The 15,567-nt window shown below is 40.8% G+C and overlaps 1 protein-coding gene across 2 annotated transcripts in view; it reads left to right on the forward strand.

The window, feature by feature from the left end:
- The window catches only part of FRMPD4 (FERM and PDZ domain containing 4), a 587,189-nt gene that overhangs the window by 360,052 nt on the left and 211,570 nt on the right, over positions 1-15,567 (forward strand). For both annotated transcript variants that reach the window (XM_008571308.1, XM_008571302.1), the window contains exon 2: positions 11,970-12,086. In XM_008571308.1, coding sequence (XP_008569530.1) covers positions 11,970-12,086 — 117 coding nt within the window. The remainder of the gene's footprint in view (positions 1-11,969; positions 12,087-15,567) is intronic.

The following is a 15,567-nucleotide window of genomic DNA, read 5'->3' on the forward strand; positions in this document are numbered from 1 at the left end:
CATGCAGATACATGAATCCACTCAGCCATTCATTAACAGCAGGTAATAGTAAGGTGTTGTTATTGCTTCCATGTGTTTAGGTCCCCCCTCCAAAAGCAATGATAAAATTCTTATTTCTGAAAAATTTTGTATCCTTAGTAAACCAAGCTTAGCATGACAACTTATATGTCAACTCAGTTAATAAACCGTGTGTGTTGCACACCTGCCATTACCAGGTACTGTGTGAACTACAGGGATGTGAAGATGGAGGCTCACCTCCAACCTTAAAAAAAACCACAATTGGCTAAGGGATATAATAGATAAATAAGAGATTATTCCAATTCAGTGTCACAAGGCTAATGAGAAGAGTTCAAGCTGCAATGAATATATTGACAAGTAAATGTTTATTGAGCATTGACTAAGTGCAGCATGTGGAAATTTTTTTAAAACTGGTATGAACTCTCCAGGAGCTTATAATCTAAGAAGACGTATACACGCAGTTATTAGTAATTACACAAAATATATGCTGCCTCAAGTGTGCAACAGTGACTACCCATGAGTATAGGGAAGTGAGGTAATCATTTTAAGGAAGGGGTATTGGGTTGGGGGCTGCTTTGTTCAGGTGGTAGCATTTGATATGGGTTTTGGAGGATGGGTCAATTTTGAACAGTGACGGAGAGGTATGAGGAGTCAGGGTCAGGGAGAAGAGTGTTTTAGCCAGAGGAAATAGCATAAACAAAGACATGGAGATTTGAACATTGAAAACTGTGTGCTCAGGAAATGATAGGTGAGTTGGTTTAAAAGTAGCAGAATAGTCTTCTACACAGTCAGTAGGATATGGTCTTAATCTGTTTTGTGCTGCTATAGCAGAGTACCACAGACTGGATAATTTACAAAGAACAAAAATTTATTTCTCACAGTTCTGGAGGCTGGGAAGTCCAAGATCAAGGGGCCACATCTGGCAAAGGCCTTCTTGCTGTGTCATAACATGGCAGAAAGTATCACATGGTGAGAGAGAAAGAGAAAAGGGGGCCAAACTCTCCCTTTTATAAGGAGCCCACTCCTATGATAAAGGCATTAATCCATTCATGAGGGCAGAGTCCTCATATCTTAAACTTTTTAAAGGTCTCGTCTCCCAAAACCGCTGCATTGCGGATCAAGTTTCCAACACACAGACTTTGTGAAACACATTCAAACCATAGCAGATGCTAGGCTAGAAAGGAAAGTCTGGGTGAGATGATCATGGGTATTTATTTTCTGTGTCAATAGTTCTGGTTTCCTTTGTGTATTTTGTTCACTGATGCATTCCAAGCACCTAGAACAGCATGCGGTACAAGCTAGTTGTTCCATCAATACTCATTACGTGTGCTAATGAATGTGCACAAGCGATAACGACAGCAGCTGTATTTGATTGCCTGCTTCATGTAGTCCTTACAGCAATCCAGCAAGCTGATTAGTATTATTTCTAGTTTTCAGAGGAGAAAGCTGATATTTTTCTAAGGATAAGGAACCTCAAGTTCACATGAATACTAAGAGGTGGGGTCCGTATTCAAATGCAGCTGTATCTGAATCTGAACTTCATGGTTTGGCCTCATTTCTGCTATTGCTTTTACACAAATAGTAGCAGGTGTGCATCTTTCTGCATCTTGCTGTTTTAAAAACTGAATATATCTTAAGAGTCTTTCTAAAACAGTACATAAAGAAATTCCTCACTTTTTTTACAGCACCATAGTATTCCACTGTGTGGTTGTACCATAGTTTATTTAATCCATCCCATAGTGGTGGACACTTAGGTCAAAGGATATGTTCATTTGCAACCTGAATAGAGACTGCTAAATTGCCCGCCACAGAGGATTGTCACAGTGCACTCTGAGCAATATATGATAATGTATATTTCCCTGCAGCCACTTCCACACTGTGTTTTCAAACTTACAGGACTTCCTCTCTACAATTTCTCCAGTGATTCCACCAAGAATCCACATGGTATCATAGCTTTTCCAGTTTCTTTTGTTTAAAATAAAATTTTAATTACAAAAGTAATGCATGTTTATTATACAAAATGAAATATGCCAAAGCAGACAATTAAAAAAAAAAAAAAACCCCTCAATCTCTCAAACCAAAAATAGCTACTGTGGACCCATCCTTCTAGACTGTTTTTCTATGCCTGTGTACACAGATTTTCTTTTTTACCCAGTAAACCAACTTTGTAACCAACCTTGTTCATTTAACTATGTATCCGAGGGCAATCAGTCTTCATTTACAACCTTGGTTTAATGGCCAACAGGATTCCATTGTTAGATGAGCCGTCATGGTAGTAAACAATCCCTCTTGTGCAGCTGTTGTGAGGATTAAAAAGAGATAACACATGAAATTACCTAGAACAGCGCCTGCCTAACAGAAGCTGTTAAACAAAAGGTGTCTCCCCTACGTATACTCTTACCCACCTGAAGGCAGAGAGCTACAATGTTCATGCCTGAGATTCTGTGCTGGTACCATCATGCTCCTTGGATTCATTTATTAATTCAGTGCACATTTTATCATCAGTCCTGTGCCTGGCACTAGTCTGAGTAATAGCGATAGAGAAATAAGAGGACATGGTCACTGCCCTCGCAGGCTGTGCCCAGCTTAGCATATCCACTTGGCATTGCATGTGTACTCGGGAGGTGCAACTACAAATATACGTGTAGCTACAATGGTGTTCTAGTGGAAAGAGCTCAAGACTTAATCTATTGACTGTTCCCCATTTAGCTCTTTAATGCCTCTCTGAGCAATAAAACCTGGCCATTCTACATGTTTTTTCTTCGATAATACAGGACGAGTTAAAATTGTCCTTCCAGATTTACAGGTTTGGAGAATTCAGTGAACTAGGAGACTCAATTACACTTTGCAAAAGTTGAAGTCAAATTCAAGGCAAGTCTGCATCTGACTTTAATGGCAATTCCTGCATGTGATATTTGGGGACTGTAGATATGTGACCTCAGACCCTCAGGACACCTGGATTCTGTCACAGGATTATTCACAAAAAGAGGCTAAAGTTTGCATGCACAAACTTTTGGAAGGAGAACCAGTTAACTTGGATTTAATTGTCCTAATAATTCTACCTGATATCCAATTGAGAAACATGACTAATTCAATAGGCAGTGAGCTTGTGCTGAAACTCATGGGCATATAATCACACAATTAGTTTTATTGTGTAGGTTGGTAAATCATGTAATGAAGCAGATGAAAATAATCAGAAAAAATGTTTAAATTTGGTTGTTAAAATATACATTCAGGGCCGAGCCCGTGGCGCACTCGGGAGAGTGCGGCACTGGTAGCACAGCAGCGCTCCCGCCGTGGGTTCGGATCCTATATAGGGATGGCCGGTGCGCTCATTGGCTGAGCGCGGTGCAGCCGGTCACAAAAAGGACAAAATTCAAATGTCTTTTACCATAGTAAAACTCTTGGTTAATAATACATGTCTGCTTGACTAAAATGATTTTGTAATGAATATACTTTTGAGTGTCTGCTTTCATGAGGCTTTCCATTAATACTTCAAGTAGTTTTTAACTGCCTGCTTTTCCCCCTTTACTGTATTTTCCTGTCTTCCTTGTCTTAACAACGGTGACATCTGAGAAATAGCTGGTGGGATGATTCTTAGTTCCGTCTGTGTGGCTTTGAAGTTACCCTATTAATGTAGCTTTCCTCACGTGTACCTGCACCAAAACCTGCTAATAAGTGGCAGTAGTATGGAAAGCTGTTACCTGTTGTAAGAGATCAAAATACTGTGACTACTGAAACGAAGCCTGATTTAAGAGAGAAAATTATGTTCTATGGTAGAAGAGAATGCAGCCTAATTCCGGAAGTATCTGTGAGTCAACAGCATGATTAATTAGGACCAAAAGACTTGGTCAGTTCATGGGGACAAGAAACTCTGCAAGACAGGCCTCTCTGAAGGTCACTCCAAGGAACCCCCTCCAATCCCAATGGGGCACAACAAGCTGGCACAAAAGCAACATGGCTGTTATCAAAACTTGGAGCTTTTAAATTCATCCAGAATCATCTTTAGTTGCTCATTTTCTTCATTTCCTACTTCCTTTACCTTAACCCACATTGCCTGTCAACCCAGAAAATGCCTTGAATACCATCTGCTTACAAATGCAAAATACTGTTTGAAGATACCTTGAGGTATCTGTCGGGTTTCCGGTTCTGTAACCCAATACCATTTACAGCAAAATAAATGAGAAAATGCTTTTCATTTTGTGACACCATCTGTAACACTTTATGACCTTGGCTTATTCTGAAAATAATCTTTGTGAGTCCAAATAGATAAGAATGATCAAATTCTGGGTCACGTTTTATTTTGTTGGATTTGTCTGGTGTCATTCAACGCCAAGGATAAATAACTGAGTAGATATAGCCTTGGTTTTCCCATATCTGAAGTGGACATGATTATTCATTTCTTAACACCAAGTCTCAAAGGATGCAGCTGAATCCCGGCTACCTCTCCTGACTATCACCAGCTTTAGAAAGAAGCCTATAAATTGGTGTTACACTTAATTGTGGCACAGTGTGAATAATGTGGGGTTTGGGGTAGAAAGCCTCAGCATTCAGTCCTGGATGCTCTTCTAACCAGTCATGTGACCCTGACAGGAGCTAAACCTGGGGTGAGTTTGGGAGGCCCTTAGCCTCTCCCATACCCTTTTCATGCTAGTACAATCTGTGTAAAATACAGCACCTGCCTAAGTAGACTGCTGTCCCTATTGGACCAGTTGGACATTCTGTCTGTGTCTCAGTTTCTTCATCTTTAAAATAGAAATGATAAGGCTTCAGCAGGGACCTCATTGCTTGGCCAGACAGGCCTGTGAGTATCAAAAGAAATTATGTATGTAGAGATGTTAAATGTTATTCTCATTACTATACAACTACCACTTATAACACAACGTACCATTTGATGAGACTGTTCTAAATCAGTGAAGCACTGTACTTTAGGGCTTTATGCCTTTCATTTATCCACCTAACTTCGCTGTGAGCTGGAAGTTATTTCCATTTTACACGTAAAACTAAAATCCAGAAAGGCCAAGCTATTACGTGGCAGACCTGGGATTTGAACTTACTCTCTCTACTGTAAAGATATGTTGTACGGATCATCACTAGGCTGTAAGCAGAAACATTGAGAATGCTTGTTTTCTTCTTTTTTTCCAACTAAAGTTTATTGAGCACCTACTGTATGTCAGGAACTGTGCTAAGAATCGCACAGTCATTACCTTACCTCTTCATAACAGCCCTGTCAGCTAAGCCCACTTTCTCTGCCTTGGCACAATTGCCGTTTGGGTAAGATAATTTGTTGGCACAGGCTGTGCTGTGCACTGTAGGATGTTTAGCAGCATCCCTGACCTCCACCCACTAGATGCCAGTAGCACACACACCCCACCCCCCCAGTTATGACCACCAAAAATGTCATCAGTCATTGCCAAGTTTCCCTTGCAGGCAAAATTGCTCCCAATGAGAAATATTGAGTTAGAATAATTCTATTGTACAGGTGATGAAAATAAGGTACAGAGAGTTCAGAGTAACCTGCCTAGGGTCACAAATCTAGTAAGTGGCAGATTTTGAATTTGTCTGACTCAGGACTTTGGAACCTGATTTCATATTCCTTCTCCCGTATAGCATTCCTTTTTCTGATACTAAGATGTTTCCAAGGAAACTCAGAACACCATAGAAGCCTGCAAGTGGCTTCTAAGAGCCTACCTTCCCCTAGGGCAGATTGGCAATCAGGATTTGCTCCAGAGCTTAGAGGCACGCACACAGGAGGAAACTAGGGGTTGCTTCCACCGCTGGTCTCAACACAAAGAGTTCTACAGCTTTGCCTGTACCCATCATAGCCGCTCTCATTTCATATAAAGTATGAAGATCTGCTTTGTCCAGGATAGTTGCCATCTGTTGCAAACAATGGATGGGTGAAGCACAAAGTTGCAAACCAGTTCAGTCAGTCACTGGGAGTTTCTGTAGTGATTTAAATAGCGCTGCCAATGTAGGTCGCTATTTTTAAGGCTGAGCTAAGCGTTTGAAAGTGGTTCACACAGCCATGATCTCAGAAGTCACAACATCAGAATTGCAAGGACTCTCAAGGTCTTCCCTGAGACAAGTGGAAACAGACCCTCTGTACCCAGGATCACACAGTTGGAATTCCTGGTTTCTGGTAAAAAGAACTTTCTGATATTTCCTTAGGCCGTGAGAATGGCTGAACTCACCAACTTCTGACCTTGTTTATGGGAAGGCGTGACTACTTGGTTCAGCTCCTTCTTGCCCTGCTGTTGCCAGACTGGAAAAGAATAGATGACTGAGCCTTTCACCCTGTCTCTATTCTGAGGATGAATTAAAGCCATTTATACTTATACCACCATACAAAGTCCTATATTGTCTTGAGGAGTAGGTAGATATTTATTTAGCAGACTTTATAGCACATACTATACTATGTGGCAGACATCATTCTAAGTGCTTTACAAAACTCACTTAGTCTCCAAAAGACATGGGTCCCATCAGCCCCATTTACAGGAGAGTAACTAGGACTGAGGGAGTCAGAGGGGTTCAGCAGCTTGCTGGAGCTCATGGAAAACAAATGGCAGAGCCTAGATTGAAGAGAGTCTGGTTCTAACTCAGTGGTTCTCAGACTTGAGTGGGCACCAGCATTGCCTGGAAGCTTGTTAAACACAGATTGCTGGGTCACCCTGGGCACCCCGGAGTTTTGCATTCATTAGGTCTAGTGTGATGCCCAAGAATTTGCATCTTGAACAAATTCCCAGGCGATGCTGCTGCTGGTCCCAGGACCACACATTTGAACTTGCTGCTCCAGCGTATGTGCTTTGGGTTACCATGACCAGCTGCCCCTACCTAGTCAGCTAATGAGAAGGTAGAGTGACTTGGAGCAGTGGGTTGCCACCTTGGCTGACCTGGGTAGTACAAAATACCAATGCCTAGGCCCCATCCCCAGATATTGTGAATCAATGACTTAGCCTTGGTTCCAGGCATCTGTAGTTTACAAGTTCCCCCATGTGATTGCAGTGTATGGAGAAAGGCTTCACATTGTAAGCCGCTGATTTGGGCACTGCCTAGCAAACTTTCCAGGGTATATGAATTACCTGGGGATCTTGAGAAAATGCAGATTCTGCATTTGTGACAAACCCTTAGGTGGTACCCATGCTGCTGTACCTCAGCCCAAACTTAGAGTACCAAGAACTGGTATTTCCCAAATGCCATGATTATCATTGCCAGTTAAAATATAAGATGCCTCATTTAATTTGAATTTTCAATAAGCAACATTTTTTAGTGTAAGTATATCCCAAATATTGCATGGGACATACTCATAGTAAAAATTATTCATTGTTTACTTGAAATTCCATTTAAGTCGGTATTCTTTTTTTTTTTTTTTTTTGCTAAATCTGGCAAATGTGCCTGAAAATAAGAATAATCTTGATTACTTGTTTCAACACATACACACATACTCCTGGATTCCTGGTCCTAATTCAGACCTGCTGAATCAATTTTTAGGGCCTGGCAATCGATGTATTTAATGAGTACTGCCAAGTGATTCTTATCAGCTCAATTTGGGACATACATAAAGCCTGGATTGTAATCCTTATGTCACAGGTACACACACACTCTGTCCATAGATACATCAGGAGGTATAGTTTGGTTTGAGTCTAATCAGGGAGCCTGGGGGGGTGCTTCAGTGGAAGTAGTGCTTGGGCCAACTACTAAGGGGAAGGCAAATCTTAAATATTCTGGGCTATGATATTTTAGCACCCCGGAGAAGCCCTCCTCTTTGATACTCTCAGAGAATCTAGGTATTCATTTAATAAGGGGGCTGGTGTTTGCAGATATAATACCAGATGCCCAGTTAAATTTGAATTTCAGATAAATGATGAATACATCTTTCAGTATGTGTCCTCAAATATTATATGACATATACTTATGCTAAAAAAAATTTGTTGTTTATGGAAAATTCAAACTTAAACAAGTGTCCCATATTTGTGGTTGCCAAATCTGGCAACCTTAGACTGGAGGACATCCTTGCAACTGATCTCAGTGGGCCAACCTGCATACCATCTTCAGCAAAACTAAGAAGCTGGGCAGAACTGCTAGGGTCCTATAGGAGCATCTTCAGCCTCCACAGAGGTGATCAAGAGGAATCTTGAGGCTGGTAGGTCCTTGGACAGGAAAAGTAAGACTTCATTCATTCCAAGAGGAAAAATTTAAAATAGGTCTCAGCCCCTGGGAAGAGTGCCCAGGAACTTGGTGTGGACTCTTTCTGAAATGGGAGGAAGTAGAGGGAATTCATCTCACACTGGGACACAGGTTCAGCATTATTGCCAAAAATGAGGAGTTCTGCACAGAATAGTGTCATCATTAGCACAGCCTGGTCCATCCTGAGAAGCCGGGTATTATTTCTGCACCCAAGCAGGCTCTAAAGTAAAACAGCCAGGTTCTGTCCCTTTATATGCATTGGCTTGCTGCTGCTCTGTAAGGGACCATCCCTTTGCACTCTAGGTAGAAAAGTCTGTGTCTTTCAGCAGTGAAGGGATGGGGCATTTGGGCATAGTGGAGAGTTTAGTGCAGCCACAGAGGTGGGAGCGGGCAAAGGAGGTCCCTAGAATGTCTCCCCACTAAGCAGAGAGGAAACCACCAGCTTCCAAGCTGGACTTCCAGCCATCACACTACATAGAAGCAGGAACCAAATCCCTCTGCAATTATGACCTACATCCTTGATTCTTCACAAGACTGTTATGGATAGATATTTACAAAGAGTGTATTTTTTTCTACTTGGATTCTTAATTTGCTAAATTCAACTAAGGCCTTTCAGACCCATGCATTTTATGTCAACACATTAACAGGCAGACAGGTAGTCATGTCTAATCTTAATTATTCAATTATTTGTTTTGTATCAGTGGGTGCCCCTTGGCCCAGATTAAGTCAATTAGTATTTGTGGAGTTTCCAAGTATTAGCACTTCATTTGGTCCTTTATGATAGAAGGCTTTATTTTAAAATATCTTGCCAAACTATTGTTTGCTGCTTCCTGAAGATACTTTACAGAACAGAATGAAGTTTCTTTTTTTTTTTTTTTTATCCTTTTTGTCTTTTTTCGTGACCAGTAACAGGATCGCAACCCTCAGTGTCGCGCCCATACCGCGACCGGCAACGGGATCACAACCCTCGGTGTCGCGCCTGCACCGTGCTCAACCAGTGAGCGGACCGGTCTCCATATGGGATCCGAACCCTCGGCGGGAGCGTCGCCGCACTCCCAAGTGCCGCACTCTACCAAGTGCGCCACCGGGCCGGCCCGAGAATGAAGTTTCTAATAAAATTCAGGCTTCCTCCAGCTGGTTATTATAATGTCGTATTTTACACATAAATTATATTAGGAAGCCTGTGTCTTTCCTTTAGTGATTAAGATTACAGGGGAAAAAAGATTTCAGGGAAAATAAAAAGAATGAAAGAAAAGAAAGATAGTTTGTTTTTAATAAATTAGCACCCTCTGCGAAAAATTAACTTTCTGATGCAGTACATAATTCAGCAATCCAAAGTAAATTGTCATGTTCTATACATAGACCTCCTTTAACTCACAAGAATATTCTTTGTGTCACTTCTAACTATATTCTTGCTTTTGGGAAAGTTTTTAATAACAGAATAGACAGTGTTCATACCTCTAAGATCTTGTTTTCTTGGTAGCACCTTCAAAAGCATTCCAAATGTGTTCTCTGCTAGTGTAGAAAAGTTTGTGGGGTTTTTTGTTTTTGTAGTACCTAAGGGTGGAAATTCATGTGTTCTCTCACTTCAGTCAAGTAGCAGATTTCTTAAAAACCCACCAGAGGAAATTGCCACTGCTGATTTTTGAGCAAAAAGAGGAACAAAAACAGTTGCCCCCGCCCAGCAATGACCAGCAAGCCACTGCAGGAAGCATTCCAGGCCCTCCAGCCGAGGTGGTGGAGGGCTGGGGGCCTCAGGCACACCCCTCTGACACTCGCAACCAGCCCAGTGACGACCACTGAGCCACCACAGGAGGCTCCCTGGGCTCTTAAGCTGGGGCCGCGGGGGGCTGAGAGCTTCAACCACACCCTGCTGACATCTGCATCCAGCCCAGCAACAACCAAGCCACTGCTGGAAGCCCCCTTGTCTCCCTGCAGGAATGAGGGGGGTGCCATGGGCCTCAGCCATGCCCCCCCTTCCTCCTTCTCCCACCCTATTTCCTTTCCCCTTTTTCTCTTCCTCTCCCTGCCAACTGCTCTGCAGCATCTTAGAATGCAAAAAAATAATAATATTAATAAACAAATAAACTTAAAACAAACAAACAAAAGAAAACAGTTGCTGTGTCTTTTCTTTTACTAGTCAGTGGGTAAGGAGTAATCCTTTGGTGGAGTTCTAAATTTGCCATGCATGTAGTAAATTTGCAAACACTCTCACTCGCCAATTTTATCAGGGATATAGGAAAACTGAAAGGAAGTTAAGGAAAAGGAACAGAGGTGGTTAGAATTATGTGAAATGGTTACTCTGCAGAAAACTTAGAGGAAAAGGGCTTGTTTCACTTAAGAAGTATTGGGTTCTGGTTAGATGTATGTTGGGAGGGCTGGGATTGGGGGATGAGATGCCTAGCATCCTGGGGAGTGTAAAATCTCTCCTCCTCATAGAAAGGACCAACCCTTCATTTGGCTGTTTGCTGTGGAAGGGCAACAGGCTGCAGGAGAGCTACCACATAAGGTCGTGCAAGTTGCACCTGGCACGTGGTGGCTGGCCAAGGAGGTGGCTGGCAACTGCAGTCCAGCCCCTGCCATACTCACCAGTCAGGCTGGGCACCAGGCTGAGGCCTGCCTCAGCCAGGAGGAAGGACACCTGCTCTGTGTTCGTCTGACCAGAGAGGGTACCTCTTTGTCCTTGTATGGACTGTCTGGTAGCTATTGAGAAACTGATTGTGAGTCCCTGAAAATGCCATCACAGCCCACCCCCACTTTGGTGGTACCAGTCTGGGGTTTGGAACCACCCAGAGGATCTTACAGGCTATCCAGCAAGTAACTTCACCTGGAGCGAAAGGGCCAAGCAATAGGGGATGTTGATCAGTTCTAAAATGGCATCATTTATTTTCTTAAAAAGAATGCGTAAGCTCTGAAGTCCTAGGGGAGGGGGAGGAAGGGATTTCTGCAGGTCTTGGGCCGAGGAAGCGTGGCCAGGATTAGATGATCCAGAAACTGGGCTTAGGCCTCTGGTTAGGGACTGTGACTGTGAATGTGCCGCCTGTCACAGTCGCTTGCCATCTGGACTTCCTCTTTTTTTGTGCCCTGGAAAAGGCAGGCATCTAGAAAATTCTCCGTAACCTACTCTATTATTTTTCTGATGAGTCGATTTTAGGTTGTGGACTAGAAATTGTAAAAGATAATGTGTGGATTTTTGTTGCAACTTAAACTGAGGGTTGGTCTAAGGTTTTTTGACTCACCTCATTGGAGTGTAGTTAATATAGTATGAGTCTAAATTTTGTATTTTGGTCATAGGAGTCCAGGAAACTGAGGCTTGGGGTTTTTTTGCTTAAAAGCCATAAAAACAGTAATTTATTTTCATGCATATTTATATTGTGGTGTGAAATCTATTCGTGTGCCCAAACTGTTCAAATGTCTGGTCTCAGAAATGCCTAGTGTGATGGAAAGTATGCAAAACTTTTGTTCAAAATTGGCTTGTGTGTCCTCAAGAAACTTCCTTAATGTTACTGAGCCATTCTCCATTTCTTCATGTGTAAAACATATAAGTATACTTACCTCATAGAGCTTCTGTGAAAAATAGTGAGATAATACTTAGAAAAATGCCTCGTGTGGTACCCGACACAAAAACATTCTTTATACTTACCCATTTAATCAATTGAGGACACAGCCCACAATTTAGAGGAGCAATTCACATGCGTCTTCTGGAGTTTTTCCCCGAGGAAGTGTTTCGGAGTCAAGTGTAATGATGCTGTTTTCTTTTCCAGCCACAGGACGAAATCTTCGGGTTGGCCACCTCCCTCAGGAACCTGGGGCTTGAACCAGGTGCCGCCCTATGGATGGGAGATGACGACAAACCGAGATGGGCGAGACTACTTCATCAGGTAGGTTGAGCAGATGGCACGAACAACAAAGTCCTTGGATAATGGACTTCTCTAGTTTTGATTTGCTCGGGAGAATGAACATAGTTAAATTAGGTGCTCATAGGCATTTGGAGGCCATTGCTCAAGCAACTTGATCTCCTATACCTTCTACGATATGTCTTGTGACATAGGGTTGCTTCATTCTTGCGTGAGCACCATCTGAGAGTGACAATTCACTGCATGACCATGGTGACACTGGCTCAGAGGGCAAGTGTCCATTATTAAATACTAGTCCAGCTGTATTCATTGTCTGATACTAATAACTAAAGTTCGGCATGGAAGAGTATCATTTAGAGTTTTCTAGAAATGGTGTAGACAGGAATGTTAGTCCATCTGTAACTAGAAAAATTAGCCAAAAGGATTATGTACATTACATGTTTTATTGTAAAATTCTCACACTAATATTGGCTTAGGTTTGGAATTTTGTGATGCTCTCTTTTTTTAAACTGTGGTAAAATAACATAAAATATAACCTTTTAACCACTTTTAGATGTACAATTCAGTGGCATTAAGTACATTCACAGTATTGTGCAACCATTCACCACTATCCATCTCCAGAACTTTCTCATCATCCTCAACAGAAAGTGTGTACCAATTAAACAATAGCTGCCCATTTCTCCCTCCTCCCAGCCCTTGGTAACCTCTATTCTACTTTCTGTCTATGAATTTGCCTATTCTATGTACGTTTATAAGTGGAATCATACAATATTTGTCCTTTTGTGTCTGGCTTATTTCACTTAGCATAGTGTTTTCAAGGCTTATACATGACATAGCATGTATCAGAATTCCCTTTCTATTTAAGGCTGGATAATAAGCCATTGTATAGTATACCACATTTTGTTTATTCATTCATCTGTTGATGAACATATGGGTTGTTTCCACCTTTTGGCTATTGTGAACAATGCTGCCATGAACATTTGGTGTATAAGCATGTGTTCGAGTCCCTGCTTTCACTTCTTTTGGGTACATACCCAGGAGTATGATTGCTGGGTCATACGGAATTACTGGGTCAAAGTTAAATGCTATGTTCAACTTTTTGAGGAACCACCAAACTGTTTTTCAGAGTGACTTCAGTGCTCTGGTTTTTTTGCAGTTGTTTGAGAAGAGCACATATTACATTTCTCAAAATGACAGGAGTCCATCCTGCTTTTCTCTCCAATCTAAGTGCAATGATCTTAATTATAAGAAATTAGTCAAGTAGTTTGGAAATCAGGAAGCATGTTTGGTTCTAGCTTTGTTATAATTAAGCAGAGATTGGAGGCCACAGAAAAAATCTTTCGCAACCACAAGCTGTATTTTTTGTTCCAGCCAAAGTATAGACTGATTAGCAAATGTAGGACCACCATGAGGTAGGGAATCATTTTTATAAAATTGTCTGCCTAAATTGTTTTGGGGATATTTGATCTTTTGTACTACTCAACCCACCACCCCACTCCCCCATCCCCAAGTGAGTATTATTGGAAAGTAGCTAGGGGAAAAACACATGTGAGTGTTGTGGGTGGTTTCCCTACCTCTGCAGCCCAAGTCTTTCCCCTTCCCCAGAATTGCTGCAGAAGGGAGACCCCCCCACACACACACACACACACTTCAGAGTGTAGTTTATTGCCTCCTGGATCCATCCCGGGAAGATTCAGGTTGACCTTGAACATGAACCATGCTGGGGAGCATGTGGGAAGTGGCTCTCTGGCTCTTCAAGGCTTTCCTAAGGATGTGCTCCCAGAGAAATTATAATAGAAATGGCAGTTGGAGCAGAGTCTCTCAAAACTGGAAGAAAGGCCAGTAGTTTTTTTTGTTTTGTTTTGTTTTTTGTTTTTTTAGCAAGGATGTGGAGCAACAGGAACTCTCATTTATTGCTGGTGAGAATGCAAAATGGTACAGTCACTTTGGAAGACAGTCTGGCATTATCCACATGATACATTTCAATTTATACAGAATTAAACAACAATAGCATGTAAGTCAGGAAGGAGGTAAATGACTTTATGTTTTCTATGGTCTTTTTATTGTCTGAAAGATGGTGAAATTACCAATTAACATTGAATTTTTATTATTCAGTAAAAGAATAATAAGAATATATAACTTCTAAACTAACAAAGGAAAAGAAACACAATAATAAAAAGATCAATCAAGACCAGGGCAGGAAATGAAAGAAAAAGGCAGAAAGAATAAGTGGAACAAATAAAAAGCATATAGTAAGATGGTAGGTTTAAACTCAAACATCATAAGATTGTAAATTTTAAAAATCCAACAATTTCTGCTTATAAGAGGTATACCTAAATCCTAAGGATACAGAAGTTTGAAAATATAATGATGAAAAAAGATAAACTGTGCAAACAAAACAAAAAAAACCCGAAATGCTTGTATACCCCTATCAATATCAGGCTATTGCCTGATAAAGAAATAAAAGATCATTATTAATTTAATTAACCAAAAATATATGACAATTACAAATTCGCATATATCTAATGACATTGTCCCAAAATATATCAATTAAAACTTTTTAGAATTACTAGAAGAATTAGATTAATTCATCATACAATGGCAATTTTAACATATTACTCTCGGGAACTGACAGATCAAGCAGAAAAAATATCAGCACACATATAGGAGACTTGATAAAAATGATTAATAAATCCACATACATAAAAATGCAGGCATCCAATAGAAAGTGAAATATACATCCCTCGAAAGGCCAGTAGTTTTGCTCACACCCTAGATTTCGAATTTCTAATTTCATACAATTTGCTTAATCCTTTATGCTGCTAGAAAGACAATATTTTTTGATATTATGTTGTGCCATCTATTCTGTAACATGGTTATGAATTTATTCAGTTGACTCAGTTAAGTGATCTAGATGCTTTGACTCAAAACAATAAAAATTTTCTGCTGAAGAAATGTGATTTTAAAAAGACACGGATTATAAATTTATGAAGGTATGTCTCAGACTTCTCTGATCAAAACGGATTTTCTTTTGCTCTGCTTGCATTTGGGTTCCCATACATTCCAGGCCATTCGATCAATAGGTAGAAACCCAAACCGAAGCCAACTGCTTAGGGAATCTGAGAACAACAGCTAGCTCTACCTTCATGCATTGCCATCAGCATCATTGACATTTTTAAGGGCCAGACTGGTGTCAATTTAACATTTACACTGGCCTCATGCCAGCTGTTAAAACATATAAGAGCAGACCAGCAACTTAGAGAAACTTGCACTGATTACTAAATGGCAAGTTTTTTTTTTCTTTTTTTCTTTTTTTTGTAGAGAATATTGCTCTTCCTGTTTCATTTAAAATTCCCATATAGTTTTTTTTAAAATTTTTATTTTGTCGATATACAATGTGGTTTATACACCCTGAAATGATAAAACTTATTAAAGAAAACATAAGAGAAACACTTCAGGAAATAGGGCTGGACACAGACTTCATGAATACGACCCCAAAAGCACG

This window comes from Galeopterus variegatus, unplaced genomic scaffold (assembly GCF_000696425.1).
Source record: "Galeopterus variegatus unplaced genomic scaffold, G_variegatus-3.0.2 Scaffold38, whole genome shotgun sequence".
Taxonomy (NCBI): Eukaryota; Metazoa; Chordata; class Mammalia; order Dermoptera; family Cynocephalidae; genus Galeopterus; species Galeopterus variegatus.